At 41.5% G+C, this 22,855-nt stretch overlaps 3 protein-coding genes across 4 annotated transcripts; 1 reads left to right on the top strand and 2 right to left on the bottom strand.

The window, feature by feature from the left end:
• Positions 1–214: 214 nt before the first annotated feature.
• On the bottom strand, positions 215–1,716 carry TFAM (mitochondrial transcription factor A). The gene is made up of 2 exons (XM_065233504.1): positions 1,541–1,716; positions 215–1,457 (listed from the first exon to the last, which is right to left on the bottom strand). Exons 1-2 carry the CDS (start codon positions 1,597–1,599, stop codon positions 758–760), a joined length of 759 nt encoding a protein of 252 aa, XP_065089576.1. The 5' UTR covers positions 1,600–1,716; the 3' UTR covers positions 215–757.
• Positions 1,717–6,121: 4,405 nt separating this feature from the next.
• LOC135711098 (L-xylulose reductase) lies at positions 6,122–7,430 on the top strand. The gene is made up of 3 exons (XM_065233841.1): positions 6,122–6,239; positions 6,306–6,558; positions 6,625–7,430. Exons 1-3 carry the CDS (start codon positions 6,188–6,190, stop codon positions 7,046–7,048), a joined length of 729 nt encoding a protein of 242 aa, XP_065089913.1. The 5' UTR covers positions 6,122–6,187; the 3' UTR covers positions 7,049–7,430.
• A 175-nt stretch (positions 7,431–7,605) lies between these two features.
• Positions 7,606–19,789, bottom strand: LOC135711109 (FUN14 domain-containing protein 2). 2 transcript variants are annotated; one of them, XM_065233852.1, is made up of 4 exons: positions 19,637–19,779; positions 18,835–18,982; positions 18,582–18,777; positions 7,606–8,049 (listed from the first exon to the last, which is right to left on the bottom strand). In XM_065233852.1, the coding sequence occupies exons 2-4, from the start codon at positions 18,978–18,980 to the stop codon at positions 7,867–7,869; spliced, it is 525 nt and encodes a 174-aa protein (XP_065089924.1). In that variant the 5' UTR covers positions 18,981–18,982; positions 19,637–19,779; the 3' UTR covers positions 7,606–7,866. The 2 variants fall into 2 exon arrangements, with proteins under 2 accessions (XP_065089924.1, XP_065089931.1); XM_065233859.1 differs by lacking the exon at positions 7,606–8,049 and adding an exon at positions 17,944–18,421 and having other exon boundaries at positions 19,637–19,789.
• Between the last annotated feature and the right edge of the window lie 3,066 nt (positions 19,790–22,855).

The following is a 22,855-nucleotide window of genomic DNA, read 5'->3' as shown; positions in this document are numbered from 1 at the left end:
ACGAGTGAATTAGTCGGTTAAACGCATAATTAGAACTCATTTTGTGAATAAATTTCGAAAAAAAAGCGGAGAATGGAGGTCGAGCGGTGTTCCATCGTAGGTAGATCATATTCTAGTGCTTATAGTTTCGGACTGCGAGGCTGAAAAGGTTAACACAAACACTTTAAACTACAAATGTTAGTTTTATTCAGCGAATGATTTACCTACCAAATGGTAGTAGATGGTATGGCATTGACAAAACTTAAACACTACGCAAGGGTAAAACTCGAATGCAAACTCGAAACTGAACCATTAGACTTCAACCCGTCATCGGAAGGATAGCTCACGGAAAAAATATATATTAGAAATGCAACTCGGACAAGAAACACCTCCATCAGAAATACAACCATAACACTAGTAAAAGCAAAACTCTATCCTTCCGTCGGTTCCAGTGTCAAAATTTGAACATCGATTTCAGCTTATGAACAATACCCTTTTGCTGCTGCTTATCATCTCCTCCACTCGGATCCACGCTCGTCTTAACGTTACTGCTACCGCTACCTTTACTACTATCAGGTGTACTGCCCCCTACTGTTTCGTCTCTAGCCGCTTCGCCCGTATCCCTATCCAGTGGTTTCGTGATCGGTGCTTTCGCAACGGAATTCCGATCAACCCTCCTCGCTGCAGGTGGTGGTTGTAACGGGGTTGAATTATCGACAACTACTGCCGATTTCGGTGTTGTTGATGGTACTGCTTCTGGATAGGGACACCCGAGTTCCTATTGCTTTCGGGGCTTGCTCTCCTTCTTCGTCGGCAGGATGATGTGCTTTCGTCGGATAACATCCAAGTGATCCTGAGCGATCATCTTTTCCTCCCACTGCTTCATGTCCGCGTGATATTTCACCAGCGCCTCCGCCGCACGGGTTGTATACGGGGCCTTTTCGGCTTCGCTCAGCTGGGCCCACTTTTGCGCCATCAACTTAATCTGTGATTTGTTTTCCTCCTTGTTTAGATTCTTTGGCTTGATGTCGGCGCAAAACAGAAAGAACCCATTCGAAGGTCGTTTCGGTTTCCCAAGTTCCTTCACCTTCTTCCGGTACTCTCGTTTTGCTTTCTCCTCAGTCTTCTCCACCCGTGCCTGACGGATTTCGACCTTCTGCTGGTCGGTCAACTGGCTCAGATATTTGGCATTCTGCTGCAACCAGACGGCTTGCTCTTTCTTAAACTCATCCTCTAGTTTCGATTTGGAGACCGCGTCCAGCACCTGCCACTGGGCGGCAGCCAGTTTGGAAATGTCCGTCGGCGACGCTTTGGGATTCTTGGCATGGAGGGTTGAGCGAATGCTCTGTGCGAATCTTATGTAAGCATTGACTGGACGCTTCGGCTTCTCGGGAAGCTTCGAACCGGAAGCTGCCAGGCCCGACAGACTTGCCGAGGTTTTGAGCCCAGGAGTCAGCTGATATGACGGTAGGGAAGTTCTTGAAATGAAAATGAAGGTTTACAGTCGGCACATAACCTAGGGCCAGAAAGCTATTGTGGGAGGGGGGGTTTCCTTTCTTACCTGGAGCTGATGCATAGCCGCGAGGAGTTGAGCAGTCGTACCAAGCCGTTCACTTGCATTTTAGCTTCTGCGTTACTTTCTGACGAATTTAAAAAGCAATATCGCGATTATTTTTCGATAAATTCTACAGAATGAAGTGTGATTCGTTTGGCGTGAGCCTAAAATATTTTTGTTGGTCTTTTCAAAGCGCTTGACATTCGACGCTTTTGTTTACCTTTTGCGCGTTCGTTTCTGATGATGATGATGATGATGATGGTGCGAAGCGCCGAGGGGCGAATTGCTTACACAGAAAATGAAACTTACCCAAAGCTTGAGTTTATACAACCCGAAATTAAGTAAAACCGTTATAGCAACAATCAATACGAAACTAACGATTTTATATTGGTTATAGCTAAATTGGTTATAGCATAGAGGTAACTCTGAGACTTGAAGGTCCCGAAGAAACGAGCTCAACTTTTTGGCTCAGCTCTGGTACTATATTCGGTCCCAAGCTAATCGATTCACCCCTCGAAACAGGAAAATCCACTAGCCCCTCATTTTATCTGTCAAACTTTCATAGCGAATCAAAACAAACATAGTGTAGTACTGGATTTTCGACTAGAATGGGGTGCGTCAATCGATTTGCTTGGGACCAACAGGCTAGTCAAGTAGTGAGCCAATTTAAAATCGTTAATTTCGTATTGATTGTTGGTTCTACCACTTGAGGTCCACCGATGAGTAAATCTCAAACAAGTTCTGGTTGAAATTTACTCAATTAATGAGTAATATCAGATGAACTCAAATTTGAGTTATTTTTCTGATGAAATTCAATGCAAAAAATATTATTTAATTATTTGTAATGATTTTCATTGTTCCTATAATGTTTGTTTTATGGATGCTTGTTAAAAGTACACCATCAATAATTCTAAAGAAACCTCCTAAAATAGTTTTCAAGATGTTTCATTCAAAGCAATCGCACTACCCTAATAAAAATTGTATGGTTAATGTGCTTAACGACGTGTTCTGGGTATCATCCAAACCATTTGTGGAATAGTTCAATGATTTGGGTTATCGTTCGTTTATGGTTATTTTTTATTAGGGTACGAATTGAAGTGAAAATAAACTCAAATTTTAGTCAAAATAACTCAATTGGCATGATCTCACAGCATGATGAATAGTTGAGTCACAGACAAACAGACATAACACATTGAATATTTCTCACTTTAAAACATCACCGCCATCTGTTGAGTACACTGTGGTGGGTAGTAGTAGCACAGACAAACAGACATAACACTAGCAAGTTGTTCATAGAACAAGCATTTAACGGACAACTTAAAAGTATCGTAGTTGGTAGTACCAGCACCTGTGGCGCGCATAGTCAATTCCCTTGCGTTTGACGTTTACACACTACCGCCATCTGTTCAGTGTAGTACCCACCACAGTTTACTCAACAGATGCCGGTAATGTTTTAGCGACGATGGTTTATAGTGAGAAATATGCAATGTGTTATGTCTGTTTGTCTGTGGTAGTAGTACGCCGAACAGATGGCGGTAGTGTGTAAACGTCAAACGCAAGGGAATTGACTATGCGCGCCACAGGTGGTGGTACTACCAACCATGATACGTTTAAATTGACCGTTAAATGCTTGTTCGTTGAACTACTTGCGAGTGTTATGTCTGTTTGTCTGTGGTTGAGTACTTTTAACTTATTTTTGGATGAAAATTATAACAGCACTTCGGTCAGTGCTGCAGTTGTTGCTGGCAATTCATTGTTTGCGTTTGCCTTGACTAGTCGTTCGCCTACAGTTAAAGTGATTTTTTGTTCATGCTGATTGAAGGCAATGTTGCTGATTGATGAGCGAAGCCGCGATTTGAAACCGACAATAATCTCCACGGGAGAGAACTACGAACCAAAACTGTCTCTGTTCATCAGTCACCTACCGCTTCAAGAGAAGAGCGAAAGAGTGCCCTTTACGTTTACGCCTTTATCCGTTCATTCTATGAAATGCACAAATCCAAGCCGATACCGAGGAAACTCGGTTACTGAGTGAGTGCCGCTCGAGTTTCAGGTGGCTTGAATCACTGATTGACTGAGACAATGGTTGAGCAAGATTGTACTGGTTATTATGTACGGATACGGAGACACGACAAAGAGAGGGAAAGAGAGTTTTTTTTTCTCTGCCTGCCGCAGTCCGCGTTCAGTTTTATTGGGGAAGCTTATTGTTGTTATTCTTACTGATGCAGATTTTGCTGTCTTCACCCATTGAGCAATGTTCACCTAAATTTTTCTGCGGGGAGGCGAAATAGTTTGCAACAAATGGACGGTTTTGCGCTAACGAGGCATCTTGAGGGCAGTGAGGGAAAGATGGGCACTTTCTGTTTTAATCCAACAAATCCGGAGTGATTTGAGATTTGGGCGTAATTGATTTTTTAAACAAACACTTCAATCCCCGATTTCTCGCAAATAAAAGTTCAGCCTAGAAAACTAATAACACGATCAGGTAAAGGAATGATATCTCTATCATATGGTATAGTTTATTCGAGAGATTGAGCTATCATTCACGAGAAATCGGTGATTGACGTTTTTGTTTACAAAAACAAACAAATAATAAGTAACGAAAAATCACTCTTTCCCCACATATGTTACGTTTTTTGTAATGCAAATCGCAATAGATTGTTTTAAATTTCTTTTTCAGTTTTAAAAATAATTGTTCTCGGTACTTACCCAAATGAATGATTTCAATATTCTCATTCTCATCCATGATCTGTGCGTTTATTGCAAAAATGTGGAGACCCCGACGTGACGCTGAATCTATTTTCAGGTTCAACAGTCACCCCTTTGGACGCTTACTAATGAGCTGTTGTATTTCCTTTGCCCCTTTCTCAATCAGGCTTGAAATAAACACTCTTGTAAAGGGTACCCCGGCTGCCTGATATAGTGGTTTAAGCAGAGTTTTGGCACCGTTCCAGTCCGGGAATCTTTGTGGCAAGCTATGGCTTGTCACAAGCTGCAACGTTCCTAGAATGACGTTGGTTTTGTTGGTGTCAACCAATAATTTACCACTCGCACGGGATTTCTTCGTAGATGGCCCTTCTCCAGCATCTTCACTTTGGCAAAACCCCAAACTTTTTGCCACCACAGCGTGGTGGGACACCATGTGTCGCTTGAAATTCCCGCTAAGAATTTTTTTTTGCTCATAAGTGCACTTGGCGTCGGGATCAGCATTGCACCGAAAAACTGATCCTCCCTCCGTCGGTACTTCCTTCACTACGCTCAACACTGGCTCTTTTAGCGGCTTACGTTTTGCCATCATCACACGCGTACAAACAAAGTTGAAGATAAAACAACTTACAAAGGCACAACTGCTTCAGCGAACAGGTAGACTCAAGCTGACTCAATTTGTCTCTATCAGCACACTCTGACTCAGAGCTCGAGTTAGATTCATGGTGAATCAGAACGACTAAGCTCAATGACTGAGAGAGAGAGAGTCTGGTTGGATGAACACATTCTCAGCATTTGTCTGTTCTCCCGCTGAGCTGAGTCGGAATATTTCTGTTATTGCCTCTGTACTATTCGTAGTGAGAGCCTGGTAGGAAATTAACATAGTGAGTTGTATCTCTCAAATACTGGTACTGAGTTTTCATTGATGCGAAAATTTGCAACATTGATTGAAGGTAAGTGTTTTCAATTATTCTGTTATGTGAATTCTCCCAAATTTGTTGTTTAGTTCGATCCGTACAGGTTCTAATCGAAGAGCTCTCAATATGGATCGTAGAGTCGGAAAATACCCGACAGATAACACCGCTAATTGGCTGAACATCCAGACGTGTCCGATTTCGCCCGGTCCAGATGGGTTTCATTTAGTCCGGTACAAACCGGACCGGTTTTCATTTCGTTTGGCCAATCGAAGATCTCCACAGATGCAGAACAGTGGATGCTGCACATCAAAATGGCCAACGGAACCATACAACATTGGACATTGAGCAGTAGTCTTGCCTGATTTTTCCAAACCATCCATCCGCGATCCGGGATCTCGTTGCCAAATGTAGAGATTGTTGAACTACCGTATGCGTGATAATGTTTGCACCATTGAGCAATGTCAAAATTAAAAAAATTCTCAAAAATTTCGTTTTCGACTTTTGTTTTTATTTATTCAAAAGAGGGATGTTTCTCAGAGCCTTAAACTATGTTAATAATCGATCGAGTTTCCACTTGCTGCAATTACGGCCTCCACACGCTTCCGGAATGCACGGCAGGTTCTAATAATGTAGTCTGGATCAATTTCTCTCCAGGTACGGGCGAATGGTTTGTGTCAAGTCAATTTCTTACCAAATGAGTTTAAATTTTGGGATGCTAATCGGGACCTGATTTGAAACCGTTTGAGCACTGTGGAGCGAAAATTTCAAATTTTGCATCAGTCTAGTGTATTGCAATGAATGGAATATAAATAAAATGAGCATATACGCCACTTCTGCATTCCGTAGTGCTAACCACATGACAATACATTCAAACCAGGCCGAGAAGATTCAAACAGTGAAACATATGAGTAGTTTATATGTGTACATTGGATTTGTTTATAACCGGCTTGATAAGATTATTATTGCAAGCTGAGAACATTGCAATCAAAATTCATTCATTTCGCTACTTTGCTGAATATATCACTACAAAATGGAGCTGTGTATTAAAGACAAAAAAATCGTGGTTACCGGAGCAGGACAAGGTGAATATAATTGATTCATACTTTTACGTAGGTATTTACTCATACACAATAACGATTGACCAACAGGAATCGGCAATGAACTGTGCAAAACTCTGGACAAGATAGGTGCAAAGGTGATAGCAGTATCGCGATCGCCCGGTCCACTGGCGGCGCTGAAAAAGGAATGTCCGTCCATCGAGATCGTGCAGGTGGACTTGAGTGATTGGGTTGCTACCAGAACTGCCCTGGAGAAGATCGATAGAGTAGATGGGCTTGTAAATAACGCTGGAATTGCCATCATCAAGTCCTATGATGAGCTTACTGAGAAGGACTTTGATGAGTACGCCGAAATAAGACGACCTACGCGATGAGAAGTTTAAATCCTAGAACTGCTCCTTACTTTCAGTACGTTCAACATCAACATCAAGGCAGCGTTCAACGTGTGTCAAATTTTGATCCCCAAGATGGGTCCCGGATCTAGCATCGTCAATGTGTCCTCGTTGGCGGGATTGAAGTCGTTTCAAGGTCACTGCGTCTATTCAATGACCAAAGCTGCGCTGGATTCCATGACCAAGAGTTTGGCGCTCGAGCTGGGACCGAGGAAAATCCGTGTCAACAGTGTCAATCCTACGGTTATTCTCACTCGGATGGGACGTGAAAATTGGAGCGATCCGGTCAAAGCCGGTCCACTGATTGCGAAAATCCCCTCAGGTCGTTTCGGCGAAGTCAACGAGGTAGTCGAACCGATTGTGTATCTACTGAGCGACAAGTCGGTCTACATCAATGGGCATTGTATGCCCTTGGAGGGTGGCTATTTGGCTGGAAATTGAGGTGTGATGAGTGAAATCGAAAACAACTTTTTTTCATTGTTTGTTCAATAAATCCGTTTATTATATGCTCCATTTCTTCATTTAACTCTTTTACAAATAAGATGCTTATACGAGACGAAAAACACAGAATTGCGCTTAAAAGTATACGATAATGATGGAACTAAACTCGAGCATTCCTGCCGTAAGAATACCTATACGGTTTTACATGTGATGACTGGCGGCACAGTATAGTGAGTCTTTCGGTCTAATATTGTTAAATTTGCATGCTGTGATTGATTTGCATAAATTTTAAGTACACCTGGATGCGGATTCGGTAGGGTAAAATTGCAGTTGATGGTAAAATATGAAATCTTCAATGCTATTATTGATCTATATAATGTGACATGTGCGCATTGGTCATCTCCCAAGTGATTATACATTTAACTTATTAAAAAAATAGCTACTAATTGGATCGGAAACTAGTTTCACAAGATTCTTACGTAACAGAAAATGAGATTGACAAATGAAGGAAAGGAAACTCATCCAATATCCTAATCACAGTTTCTTTTTAGGGGTGACATATTAGTAAATGAAGCAAAAGATACAAAGTCTCATTGCAAAATTCAATTTCCTTTCGCTATAACCGACTATAATGATTAGAGATGACTTTGGTTAGCATGCTTCCATTCCGCCTAATAACCATCTGCTTTTCGCAACGCGCTCGGACGAAAAGTAGCGTTTATTTGCTTCGTAATGTGTTGTTCGTTTTCGGGAGGTTGGTATGGGATTACAGGGCTGCGCCGGAGGCTCTGGTTCTCAGCCTGTTGTTGGTGGAAGGTTTAGGCAGTTCCGATGCCAAGTGCAACGCCTGCCGCAAAGGCACACACGAATATATGAAGATCGTTGATCTTGCAACCGGTATCGTCCCCAATCAAGTTGGTGTACCACTTGTGGGCCTTCTTAGTCTTTTTCTTCAGAACATCCTCGGCTTGGTTCATCTTGCGGTCTACAAAGCGTTCGGCCTGTAAAGAAGATAGGTGTTTTATTTTAGATGTTGAATTTCATATCATTTTGGCAGCACAAGAGATTGCAGAAAATAATCCAAGAAGTCTAACCAGTGGTGCGCGGAGAAATAATGAAGCCAGATAATAAAAGCAAGAAAAGATGTAGGTTGTAGATAACGGATGGGCGGATGGTCAATAGATCCAATGGATAAGTGGTTGCGAATTTGAAATAAGCAATCCTGAACACATTTCTTCAAAATGCGACACATCCGAAAACAGTCTCCGTCAGGCCATAAGTTGGTTTTCTTTATTTAAGAGACTCAGCCGTAAAGGGTGTCCACGATGAAATTGCCACACACAAAAATTGATTCGCAAAATTCGACTTTTCATCCGATTGCCATCAAATTTTCAGGGATTGAGAAATAACTATTAAACTTCATTTTACCATTTTACTCGTATTTTATTTACAGTCCATACGTAAATGCCCGCACCTTGGCCTTAACCCCGGCCATAAGATTCTGCACAACCTGTGAATCAACCGTTTTTTGCATGTAAACCCATACTTTCTTCAGTTCCTCGACTGTCTTCACTACCTTAGGTCGTTTAAGAAGGTGCTGCTTCATAATCGCCCAGTACTTCTCGATGGGGCGGAGCTCCGGAGTGTTGGGAGGGTTGAACATTTTCGGCACGAAATTGACCTTATTGTCCGCATACCACTTCAGCACGTCCTTGGAGTAGTGGCATGAGGCCAAATCCGGCCAGAAGATTGTTGGGACGTTGTGGGCCTTCAGGAGAGGAAGCAGCCGCTTCTGGAGGCACTCTTTTATGTACACCTGTCCGTTCATCGTGTCCTGGGTCACGAAAGGTGCACTCCGCTTCCCGCACGTGCAGATGGCTTGCCAAACCAGGAATTTCTTCGCAAATTTGGACATCTTCTGAGTGCGGACATGCTCCGGAACGCTGAACTTATCCTTGGCCGTGAAAAACAGGTTGCCGGGGATCTGTTTGAAGTCGGCCTTCACATATGTTTCGTCGTCCATGATGCAGCATTCAACTTTCGTCAGCATGTTGAGGTACAACTTCCTGGCACGGGTTTTGGCGGACTTGTTCTGCTTCTCGTCGCGATTAGGGGCCTTATGTACCTTGAACGTTCGAAGCCCAGCCTTAGTTTTGGCCTTCTGGACAAAACTTCGGCTTAGGTGCAGCTTCTTAGCCACATCCCTAACGGAGGCGTTCGGATTTCGGTTGAAGGCCCCAACTACGCGGTTGTGATTTTTGGTGTTGTACGGAATACTTTTTCCTTCACTTCTGGGCTTCCGATCGGTGGTCAACCGTTCCTCGAACCGCTTAATCACTCGCGACACCGTGGAATTCGCGATTCCCAACGTTTTAGCGATGGAACGATGCGAGAGATCCTTGTTCTCGTGATGAATGCCCAAGATTTTATCACGCACGAGCTGTTCTTTCGACTCCATTTCCGCGAGTTTTGATCACAGGACTTTAAAACTTACAGGATGTAAATAATGCACTATGAACTAAATCCACCCAAAGTTTCATTAAATTCTACCCAACGGTTAAAAAGTTAGAGCAATTTCATAGTGTGGCAATTTCATCGTGGACACCCTTTAGGCTGATTCATCTCTCGTAAGTACTTAAGATCGAGGAGAGCGTCACATAAATCTCAACCGCTGCTCAAAAAATCTCATGCTAGCGAATATATCTACTTGAAATCTTTCATTTTCGCATCTACTCGCACCGTGGTCCATCTATTGGCAGGAAATCTTCAAAATCTCAAGGGGTATTCAACTCTGCACATATACATCTGTTTCAAAGTATTTAGCTTTGCCAAACGCTAGGCCAGGGTATGCACAATGTGCCGAAGTAGGTCGAAGTGTGTCAATAAAATATCCCATTAGGGTTGATGCATATATTATGTCACGCTCTAAGGGGGGAGGTGGGGTCTAAGATTTTGTGACAAGCAATGCATTAGGTATAGAAAAAACGTCACGATAGGGGGTGGGAGGGGGTAATTTTTTGCACGATTTAGCGTGACATAATTAATGCATGGGCTCTTAGTTTGGCATCCCTGAAATTGAAATGACGTTTGTGATCCCAAAGCCATCCATGCAAGAAGATAGCCCGTAATCTCTTGATGAGCCGCATTTGGAATTACGGAAATCTGTTTTGCACAATGAGCTTTGCTAAACATAAAATTGCTTAGAGTCGTCAAACGGACACCACTGAGCGTACCGAAACTCACTCTGCCGCGAGTAAAATTTTCGAAATTCAGCATGGCCTTCCAGTTGACCGATTGTTAGGCCACCAATCACCGACGGGGCCTCTTATGATGAACAAGTTCAATAGAAGGATGATGACAGAGATGCATCTGCAAAATGACCGGATCGTCCAAATAGCTGGGGTGGGACGTGCTGTAAAATTAGGCTACTGATCATTCTTGTATGAAATTGGTTCCAAATGTAAACAAACCCTGTACACACTTAATTTTTTTCGCCGAGATTCCAACAGCCGAGTAGTTCTGCAATTTATTTTGCTGATATTCAGTAAAACAATTACCGAGACTCAGCTAACAAATAACTATTTGCAGAAATATCAGCTAACAAACAGATATTTTGCAGAGATATCAGCAAAAGTAAATGCCGAGGTAATCGGCTGTTGGAGATTTTACCGAGCTAGATTAAGTGTGTAGGTTTCTTATGGCTTGTTTACGTTTGGAACCAGTTATGTGAGGTAGGCGACGATTGTTCGTATTTGACAGCATCCTCCCCCCCCCCCCCCTTGCCAAATCGCGGAACAGACTGACTTTATTAATCCGTTCCAATGAATCCTATACTAAGGCTTGTACTCGAAAAAAATGCACCATTTTTATCCGTGTATAACTTTTTTATCCGTGGGTAAAAATTGATGAAAATCTGGGTATAACTAGTTTGGAGTGAATTGTTTACATGTGCAAAATTTCATAACAATCGGTTCAGTGGTTATTGAGATGTCATCGAAACAAGAAGAAAATCGCCGGAGAATTTTGCGCGCCCTCATGGAAAATCCGACTGCGACCATAAGATGGATCGGAAGACAACTGGGAATCACCCATACAACTGTGTCTCTTTAAGGAGTCCCAGACGGCCGAGCGGCGGGCTGGAAGTGGAAGAAAATCGAAGACAGCTGACCCTGTGAAGGCCCGGAAGGTGTTGGATTATTTCAAGCGTAATCCGAACCTTTCGTTTCGCGACGCGGCTCTGAAGGCAAAGTGTTCCGCCTGGTTCGTTCAGCAAACCATGAAACGAGCTGGGCTTCGTGTATTCAAGGTCTGGAAGGCACCGAACCGGCGTGATCAACAAAATACGGCGGCCAAATCCCGCGCAAGGAAGCTGTATCGAGAGTGGTTAACGAAACCGATGTGTGTGGTTATGGATGACGAAACCTACATCAAGGCAGACGCAAAGCAGATACCGGGGCTGGAGTTCTACGTTGCCAAATCACGGTTTGATGTTCCGGAAGACATAAGAAAGAAGAAAGTGGACAAATTCGCCAAAAAATACTTGCTCTGGCAGGTCATATGCCAATGCGGTAAACTGAGTAAACCGTACATCTCAATGGGTACCATCAACAGCGAAATTTACCGCACCGAGTGCCTCCATAAGCGTCTGTTGCCCTTCCTGCGGTCCCACGGAGGCAAGACATTCTTTTGGCCGGACCTGGCATCATGCCATTACGCGCGATCGACGTTGGATTGGTACAGAGACAATAACGTTGTTTTTTGTACCAAAAACCGCCAACCCCCCAAATTCACCAGAGATTCGTCCGGTGGAAAGATTTTGGGCCATAATGAAGGCCAAAGTTCGAAAATCGTCCAAGGTGTTTAAGAACGAGCTGGAGTTGAAGAAAGAATGGATGAAAGTGACCAAAAAGGTCGGCTCCACCATTGCACAAAATGTAATGAGGGGTCTTAAGGGAAAGGTGCGGGCTTTCAGCGATGGAAAGGAAATTGAATAAAGTAATTATGCCGAAACACAATTCATATGTATTAGTTCATTCCCTGAAAGTTTCCAGAAAATCCGACTTAAAATAAATTTTTGGCGAGCACTTTTGTCTGGTGCATTTTTTTCGAGTACAGGCCTTACTGCGCATAGACAATCGTTGATCAGCCCAGACCTGATGGAATATTTGGGGTTAATACATATCAGCATCTCCCAGCCGTACTGTGACTTTTTTTTCTTCAAAACTCTATGGATATCCCTTCCCAGTCCTGTGGATTTCTCATGACAACGACCAGTCACCCCTATTCTGTGAGTCGTGTGACTCTCTATCACTAGTGAGGAGACAAACTTAACGTCATCACACTAGTGATAGAGAATAACACGATTCATAGAATAGAGGTGAATGACAAGAAAGAATATCCGAGGAAAAACTCAAAGGACGATGAGAAATATTACAGATACCGGAAGATCCTCGGAAAACCCGAAATTCGAATATGGTCGAAAACCCCTACGATAAGCTTTCTTTCTTTATTATTTATTCGGTGTTGGGTCATTGAGACAAAGTACGTTAGGCTGAAGGACGTTAAGCCGAAGTACATTTATAAGTTATTCTGCATAACAAGCTTGTAAATGTAGCTCAACTCTTATCGATTTATTATTTTTTTTTTCAAGGGCTGTTTGGAACAAAGAGTAGAACCATAGAGGTAACTCTAAGACTAGTAGGTCCCGAACAAACGAGCTCTACTTTTTGGCTCAGCTCTGGTACTATCTTCGGTCCCAAGCTAGTCGATTCACCCCTCGAAACATAGGAAAATCCAATAACCCCTCATTTTATCTGTCAAACTTTCATAGCGAATCAAAACAAACATTGTGTAGTACTAGAATTTTGACAAGAATGGGGTCCGTTAATCGATTTGCTTGGGACCAATAGGCTAGTCAAGTAGTGAGCCAATTTAAAATCGATAGTTTCGTATTGATTGTTGGTAGAACCATAGAGGTAACTCTAAGACTACAAGGTCCCGAAATAACGTGCTCAACTTTTTGGCTCAGCTCTGGTACTCTCTTCGGTCCCAAGCTAATCGTTTCACCCCTCGAAACATAGGAAAAACTAATAACCCCTCATTTTATCTGTCAAACTTTCATAGCGAATCAAAACAAACATTGCGTAGTACTAGAATTTCTGCTAGAATGGGATACGTTAATCGTTTGCTTGGGACCAACAGGCTAGTCAAGTAGTGAGCCAATTTAAAATCGTTAGTTTCGTATTGATTGTTGGTAGAACCATAGAGGTAGAACCTACTCACAGAAACTCTTCCGAAAGTCTGCTCAACAACCACAAACAAACTTTTTTCATAATTTGCTCTGCAGCCGGTACAGTTTAGCCTGTTGCATCAAATCCTCAACGATTTCGCCGACCGCATTCTGAACTAAACCGTCGTATTGGACAACTAGATCTTCTAGGCATTTGACCAACTCTCGTTGGAGGTAACCCGTTACGGCCGTCTTGACTGCCATATCGACAATACTCTATCGCCAAACCACCAAACTATCAAAGTTACCTCTGTGAAACTATGGTGTCGAGGAAAAATTGAAGCTGTTCTGGACTCTGGACGAGCCGCAGGGATTTTTGCTGTGAATCGGATGAGATGAACTGAGTTTTTTTTAGTTTGAATGGATTCATGATGCAGAAAATACTTACAGTACTTTTCGAAATGGGGCATGGCACGAACTTATTGGGCTTTACATTGGAGTAAACAATGCCGTTTTATATTATATTTGTTGTGACCTACTTGTCAACGAGTGCCCTAACGTTCCGAACAGTGTGTCATGCTGTGTTTCGGCACAGTGTGCAGAGTTGATTACCCTTGCAAAATCTTCTTCTATCTACTCAGCGTGCAGGCACCTCACGATTGCAAAACAAAATATTTTCTCTATCTCCTCGACTAAGACTTAGGGTAAGTCATTCTGCCACATTGTGTTAACACTCACAAAAACACACTTCGACACACTTAAAACACCCACAAACACCATTAAGTCGCATGATAAGGATTTTTTTAATCAATTCTGGTACCACTGCAAATACTGTTTACATTCGATTGTTATTTTGTTGTTGAGAAAGAAAAAAACCAAAAAACCATCGTACTATACTGCTGGGAAAGAAAAACATTCTGGATCTGGATTGAAATCCAAAGAAAAGGAAATCCGAAACCGGTTGGGATCCACGAAAGCAGCAGCATCAGGAGAAACAGATCCTAAAAAAGGTAAATGTCTCGCAAGAAAACCAAGACAAACGCAACGGAACAGTTTCTCATTGTAAATCGTAGGTTCTCACCAGCAGCAGCCCGATCACGGCCCCACCAATTAATTGCAAATTGCACCCATTGCTTGGTCCTTGTTCCTGGGTGGCACGTGCCCATTCGTCTTCCTCCTGCAGCAACAGGGCCTGTCTCACTCCGAGTTGCGGTCGTATTGGCTCCAAATAACCTTCCCGTCGGTTTTGCTTTTTCATTAAACAAATAACAGCAAAGGAGTCTGTCATTTTCAGCGTTATGTTATGGTTGAGTATATGGTTGCCAGAAAGTATATTTTTCCGGTTGAAGTTTTGACAGCTCGGTCATCAGGATGAAACACCCAGAAACACTTTCCGGCACTCAAAAACACACATGAAACACAGTAAGCACAGACACAAGGTGGCAGAATGACTTAACCCCTGCTTAGGAGGCCTGGATGTGCGACGTCTGTCCACTATGGAGCTGGAGCTAAGATGAAAGCCGTCTAACTCGAGGGAGATGTCACATCTAAGACTGTGTTCCATTTTCAAATAAATCTGCTGTTCCAGCACTTTCTCGAAAATCGGTCGATCAACAACAGAGGGATTTTGGAATATCTTAGTTTATTTTAGAAGTGTCAAATTTAAGTGAAAATTTTCCAAATGGAACACAGCTCAATTCTAGATGCTAGAAAAATTCGCACTAGCAAATAAATCTACGAAAAATCTACATTTATTTCTCGCATCGTCGTGCATCGCGCATCATCGTTTTGCAAGATATCTTCAGAATCGTCATCAATCTTGTTTCTATTTACTCAGCGTGCGCACAACTAACCACACCAAAACTCTTTCCTGCATCGTAGATCGTCTGTCTCCAAAACCTACAAATTGTTACATAACCCAACAGAGAAAAGCGTACGAACTGATTAACGATGACGGCTTTTAGTCATACGATATGCACTTTTATTTTAGGTTTGAAGTCGATAACTGGTTGGACATGTGGATAAATTTATCTTATTCTGGACAATCTTCTAAGAAAGCTTCCAACACGACTTGCAAACAGGATTATTTGATTTAGAGATAGGGTAAGGTGGGGCAACATGGGTATGTAGCAAACCTGTTGATATTGATAAACAAATGCATTATTAAATACACTAGCTGACCCATGTAACCCCACCTTACCCTATCTCTAAATCAAATATTCCTGTTTGCAAGTCGAGTTGGAAGCAAAATAAGACGAAACAGACGAGAAACTGAAAGAATTTGAAAAAGCTCTCTAACGAGTGCCAACCCGAGTCGCGTTAACGGCACGCACAGACTGACAATTGATTTTCCAATGGGATGAAAGGATAACGAATAGCCCGCCATGTTTGCCCACAGGAGTAAAGGGTCACCCACATTGGACAGACAAGGTCCGATCTGAGCATACAGATGAGAAATCTCGCCTCAAAGGGGAGAGACGCCAAAGTAACAATGTTCGAAGATCTAGCGGGGCAAGCGAATTAAAAATCTTGCAAGAAGAGAGACGCCAATAGATTCAAACATTAAAGTAGCTCATGTCTAACGAGAAACGTTGCCAAATCACGCATTATATGCGGTTGGATCACACCAGGAAGAACTACCAAATTATTTCTAAATTGGGCAGATACTTCACACACTCAATTTGTATTGCCCAGATTGCAACAACCGATTAGTTCTGCATTTTATTTCGCTGGGACTCAGTTAAAGAAAATTACCAAGACTCAGCTAACAAATAGATATTTTGCAACGATACCTTACTTAAGCATCCTGAGCACCTTCAGTGGTGCAAAGGCCCAACGCGAAAGCTTTCCATCATGGGCCGCTGCTTACTTAAGCTTTATCCTGGGCCCAGGTCAAATTGGCATCGACTTGTTTGATTTACTTGTTGATTCCCCTTTGCAGTCCTAAACGCATATGCTCACCCCCTGGAAGAATTTTTGTTTGATTGTGAAATTTGACATGACATTTTGACATACAGTAGTTGATTTTAAATTGGGTCATGCGGAGGGCCAATTAAAAAGCAGCCCAGGTATTAAAGGTCCAACCAGTGAATTTCGACTGTAAATGTAGTATTTCACACTATTTCGCAAAAGTTATAGAACTTACTTAAAAAACAGGGTGAATGGAGAAGCGACGGTGACTGGCTACTTGACTGTATATGGAACCTGGTTAAAAATCAGTCGAATTTTTCACTGAAATTGGTATCATTAGTGATGATTTTCTAGTCCCCTTAATAGCTTCTTTTGGCAAATTATGTGGCGAAAATAGCACGAACTGTATTTGCATGTCAAAGAGAAAGTCCATGAAAAGGGTCGATTAATGTAGATAGGACCTATTGAAAAGCGACATGAATTATGATTGTCTAATACCCCGTACAGACTATGGCTAATATCATGTAATATAGGCTGTCTTGCAATGAGCACTCCAGTGCAGGGGTTGAAACAGTTGACGTTTTTTACTACACTCGCTTCGTTGTCGTGCGCGACAGTCTGTTTGTATTCGAACACTCATGCTCTACCGTCGTCTCTCTCACACAACACGAGCGGTAGAATAACATTCGAGCTAAAAGAAAATTATCAAAATAGCTATCATATGACATGTGCGATTTCGTTGTAATTCCTCAATTTGGTGTAAATCAAACCATTTCTGATCAGAAATAGTATTTTCAGAATTCACACAAGCACACCATCAGCAGCTCTTATTATGAGAAAAACTAAAATACATACATTCGTGACGGTCTTCGGCGACAGTGTCGTATGACAGAGCCTGTCATACGACATTTTAGTTTGGTAGTGTACTATGATAGCTTGTTTTGCAAGTGTCGGAGGCAAGGGCAGTCAATTATCACAGAAAATGTGTCGGCTACCGTGACCGCTTACAAGACTGCTCCAGTGAAAAGATTTCCAGTGAAATCTAGATGTATGAGTGCTCATTGCAAGCCAGTCTATATTACATGATATAAGCCACAGTCTGTCCGGGGTATAAGAAGCATCAATTTCTCATACAACTGAGTAGAAGTGACTCTCGTTCTGAGTTCAAGCTGAACATTGCATTAGGTCTTAAGTAACATTGACAGATTCTCTTCGTCGACTTTCTCTTTGTATCTCCACGGCCATGTTAAGACATTCCCAGGTATTTTCAGCACACAGATCGATAAAAGAAGCTTTTATCTAGCATGTAACACGACAAACACAACAGGAAATGGTTCTGTGCTCAAGTTATTAACGAAAGAGAATCGATCAATATTACTTAGGACTTAATGCAATGTTCAGCTTGAGTTATTCTCATTGGCCATGAATACGCTAAATCTGTCGCTCAGGTCGCTGGAATCGTTTTACAGACTTTTGTACACGAAAAAAGTGCACACCATCTTTTTTGAAACGGTTATAACTATAGTTGAAAAGGTTTATCGCAACAACAAAACATCAATAGAGCCGATCCCTAAACGATTGTCAACTGCTCATCTGGAAAACGAATTTCAAATGAAGTTAAATTTTAAGAAATTGAAGAAAATAAAACTAAACAAATGTTTAAAAACAGCCTTAAAATGAAAACGCTACAGTGCCGCTATCTGCATTTCAGAAGAAAGTCTGGCTGTCATTAGGGGAAATGAAAGAAATGTGAAAATGAAGATTTGTCTTATCACCGATAAGAAGATTTATTGAAAATAAGGAATTGGACATAATTTCAACTGAAATTAATCGTACCTCTCTAAGAACTATTTTGCATTGCATAGCGACACTCTCGCATTCGGTAATTCAGAGATGAGAAAATGTGTTTCCCTATCTTTTCTCCCTCGTAGATCTCTGTAATTTGCTTCTGTTGAAATTTTGATTCTGTTAATCAAACTTTTCAAGAATCCTGTTCAGTCTATAAACATTTCTAGTCGCTTTTTTTTTTGTTTTGAAGATTTGATATTCGCTACTCTTCTGCCTCTGATAGAAGCAGCAGCAGCCGAGTAGTGACTTGAATTGGCTGGCCTGCAGATTCGGTTTGTGTAGGTGTGTGCAAATGTCGTGGAAAATTAGGAAGAAGCCATACCAATCAGGAATCCACCGAAGAAACCTGTGGCCAGATAGGTATTATCTTTGGCGATCTTGATTACCTGGAAGTGGGAGGAATGTTTTCATTCGCTGGAGATGAATTTTTTCTGAAGTGCAGTTAATTTGACTTGCAGGAATGCAGGTGAAAAGCTCCGATCGTGATTTGTGTGGGAAATTATTGGTGCATGAATGTTAAGAGTAGATAAAGAAGTGTTTTCTTACCTTGTCAGCCCAACTCGGTCCCTGACCGGTGACGGCTTCCTCGACTTTGTCGGTCACCTTGTCTACCTTTTTGTGAATTTTATTCCAATCGATTTGAACATAGCCCTGCTGGTTGGCAATTTGCAGCAAAATGATTCCGCCACCGACGGCAATCGCTGCCATTTTCCCGACCTTCATTGTGATATATCCGGTTGCCCTAAAAGAACGTGTTTTATTTGAATCCAGAATTTAAGTACACAAATATACAAATTACCATCCACTTCCAGCACCGATAAGGATCTGTTTGGTGGCAGATTTCTTACTGACATCGCCGACAAAGCGGTCCAGATATCCAGCAGCTTCACTCATACTGATGATTTCCTTGTTAGTTTCGTCTTTCTTGATTTTCCTATCGCTCATACCTGGAAAGAAAAGCAAGTAAAGTAACTAAAGCAAACTACATGAAACGCGATTGACAAGCTGTCTGCAACTGTCTTGCGAGCCAAAAAGTAAATCAAAGAGCAGTACATAGTTCTTAAATTAGGATCCCGCGAGGAATCAGCTGATGTCATCTTCATTCATTAATAAAGAAAAAAAAAAAAAAAAAAAAAAAATCTTCATTCAAGAGTGATGAAAGTGAATTCCAACGGCGCCAGCAATTTTACAATCCCTTCCCAAAATACCACCCCTGACTCATTTGCACGATTCCTTGCCATCGGAATCTATTTCTACTCGTCTATGTTGTCACTTTCCCTGAATTATCCCAAGTAGAACATATTCCATTCCGCATTTTTCAGGATAACAAGATTACATAATCAAATTTATCTTCTTACAACACCCTGACCTTAGCAATGGAATCGAAACGCCGGGAAGCTACGACATAAATGCGAAGTGACTTTGGCTGAAGGCCATCCCACGATCACTCTTTCACGAGGTATAGTAGTGGTCAAACTCGAATAGTAGAAGCCACATACCTATCGAAATCAAAAATGTACGATCGATGACTCGTCCCCATCGAAATTTTCGTCTCCTACATCCTGAGCGAAAAAAAAGCAACGCAATAGCCATTTACCTACCTCTGGCGAAAACGGGGTATTTTGAATGCTTCTTGGCGGCGGAGCAGCGCTTGCACTTCCAAAATTTTAACTTTTCCAAATCAATTGCCACAATGTCCACTGGAAATTTTTCGTTTTCACTCTGCACCGAGGACCGAAAAAAAATGTAATGCTAAAATTTCGTGATGATCGATGCGAACCAGATGATGGCTTTTCAGCTCTTTGAGAAGGAGACGAGTTTCGTCTTTCTCTCGCTCAACTTTCTGTCTCTCTCTCTTTCTTTCGCAAATAAGGGGTTGCTTTGTGTTTTTCTTGAAGGATTCTTTGTGTTTTGAATTTTGACAGCTTTCAATTTTTCAGATGGGAAACTGTTATACAGACCTGCCCAGTGGTTTGTATGCACGGTAACTTGAAAGGCTCATTAATGTGTACAATTCCACCCATTTTGGGGAAAAGTGGTTATAAATCCGTAAAAAAAATCAAATAAAAATATTGCGCATTTCACACCAAATCGGACTAATAAGTGCGTTTTCACTTATATTAAAAAGTGTAATAAAACAGCAAGTTTACGTCTAATCGTCTTGGTGTCTTCGGTGCACTTCTTCCTTATGATGCAAGCAATAAGTGCTCCCAAGACATCAAAACAATTTGACGGAAACGTGCACTTTTAAGGTACCGAAGAAACGTGCTCAACTTTTTGACTCAGCTCTGGTACTATCTTCGGTCCCAAGCTAATCGATGCACCCCTCGAAACATTGGAAAATCCACGAACCCCTCATTTTATCGGTCAAACTTTCATAGCGAATCAAAACAAACATAGTGTAGTACTGGAATTTATACTATACTATAGAATGGGATACGTTAATCGATTTGCTTGGGACCAATAGGCTAGTCAAGTAGTGAGTCAATTTAAAATCGTTAGTTTCGAATTGATTGCCCCGACCAACCGTTCGTGAAACTTCTTCAAAGTTCTTTATACAGAAATAAAGAATTAATACGACAATTCTTTACTTTAAATTTTCTATGATTTCGATGTGCACATTTAAAAATCTTTATTGATCGATACTTACATTTAGGATTATTTCTTCATCGGTCATAAGATAGTCGAGAAGATAGTATTCTTTAAAGGTGCCATACTAAATTTCTTTTAATTTCGAAATCAGCAGTTGAGTATCGATATTTTGATTTTACAACAGAAATCGATATTTTGATCTGGCAACACAATCGATATTTTAACATTGGTAACGATTGGTAGCAATATTTTGACAAAGATCTTTATAAATGATTCACGATTAGACTTTTAGCATCTTTACAATTATTCATGAAATGGTGACGATCGCTATCGATTTTTCTTATGAATGGCTTTGAAGATCGATGTATAGAAAATTAAAGAAAATTAACGAAATGGTTGGTCGGGTGTTGGTAATACACACGTTCTTGTGCAGAAATTCATCCAAATGGTTTAGTCATTCAAAATTTGGAAACATGGGAACTATAGATATCACACTTAGAAAATAATACCGAACTCAGTTTAATTTTCTACCGAACCTCTTCGGTTACCAACGAGAAACCGAATAAATGATTTAAACACATTTTTTCAGGCGTATTTATCGAATCAGACCCGAATTTCGGTAAAATGGTATAAATTTGACAGATAGAAACGAAGACTGAACCGAAAAGTACGGTAATGTATCGACATTTACGAATTCGCTACGTGAAAACCGAGAAACTCGGTAAACTTAACCGAATATTCGCTAAAACGTGTTAAACGTTAAACGCTTAAACGTCAAACGTTCCACTTGCGCTCAACTTTGCGACGGAAATTTTAACCGAAAACTCGGTTCTCTAAGCTGAGCCTAAAATTAGGCAGCCATTTTTTTCTCGCGTGTGCTCGTCGGACTATAGTCGCTATATTCATAGTCTGGCGGATAGAATCTCGGGAACCAATTGAGCTGTCAAATAGCGGCACCAATCGAGCAAATCACGACAAACAACAAAATAGAGCACATCAGTTATTGCGAACAAAACTTCGGAAAGCCTTTTTCTCGTGACTCAAGACTCGCCTACGCAAATTAATACCATATTTGGGTTGGGGAAAGTTTCCCCTATCCGACGACGCTGGTTCGTGTCTAATCTATTCCGAGAAAATTATTTTTATCTAGATAACAAATTCCTATGGTTTTGACAGATGGGATCGCTGCACATTTGAATCCGCCGTTATGGATTCTCGATCAAGAGTTAAGTTTTAGTTTCATGTCGGTTTGTCGGTGACTATACGTCGGACGTGTGCTAAACTGGAGGCTAATAGTACGTTCAGACTACAGAGTTATAACATGTTATAGCGCTATCTTGATGGTGGTTTCTGTGTTGCAATTATTTGACAACCGTTATAACATGTTATAACTCTCCAGTCTGGACAGCGTTTAAACTTTAGTAAAAATGGAAAAAGTTCTGGAGCATCTTCAACAGGAGGATGCACGTTTGATTGAAATCTTTTGTAAGTATTTGAAACTAACGGTATGATTTTATTTGCAGGCATCTTGTGCTATAGTTTGTTTCTCCTGCCGTGAAAATATACAAGGTTATGTCTCTGGCTTGCAAAGGCATTTTAAAAACCATTTGAATTAAGGCCTGTACTCGAAAAAAATGCACCAGACAAAAGTGTTCGCCAAAAATTTATTTTAAGTCGGATTTTCATGAAACTGTCAGGGAATGAACTAATACATATGGATTGTGTTTCGGCATAATTACTTTATTCAATTTCCTTTCCATCGCTGAAAGTCCGCACCTTTCCCTTAAGACCCCTCATTACATTTTGTGTAATGGTGGAGCCGATCTTTTTGGTCACTTTCATCCATTCTTTCTTCAACTCCAGCTCGGTCTTAAACACCTTGGACGATTTTCAAACTTTGGCCTTCATTATGGCCCTAAACCTTTCCACCGGACGAATCTCTGGTGAATTTGGGGGGGTTGGCGGTTTTTGGTACAAAAACAACGTTATTGTCTCTGTACCAATCCAACGTCGATCGCGCGTAATGGCATGATGCCAGGTCCAGCCAAAATAATGTCTCGCCTCCGTGGGACCGCAGGAAGGGCAACAGACGCTTCTGGAGGCACTCGGTGCGGTAAATTTCGCTGTTGATGGTACCCATTGTGATGTACGGTTTACTCAGTTTACCGCATTGCCATATGGCCTGCCAGAGCAAGTTTGGCGAATTTGTCCACTTTCTTCTTCCTTAT

This window comes from Ochlerotatus camptorhynchus, unplaced genomic scaffold, assembly GCF_037179485.1.
Source record: "Ochlerotatus camptorhynchus isolate MF236.1 unplaced genomic scaffold, CSIRO-AGI_Acam_v1.1 ptg000037l, whole genome shotgun sequence".
NCBI classification, from domain to species: domain Eukaryota; kingdom Metazoa; phylum Arthropoda; class Insecta; order Diptera; family Culicidae; genus Ochlerotatus; species Ochlerotatus camptorhynchus.
Note: the sequence above shows the minus strand (reverse complement) of the source record. Positions and strands in the feature narration are given on the sequence as shown.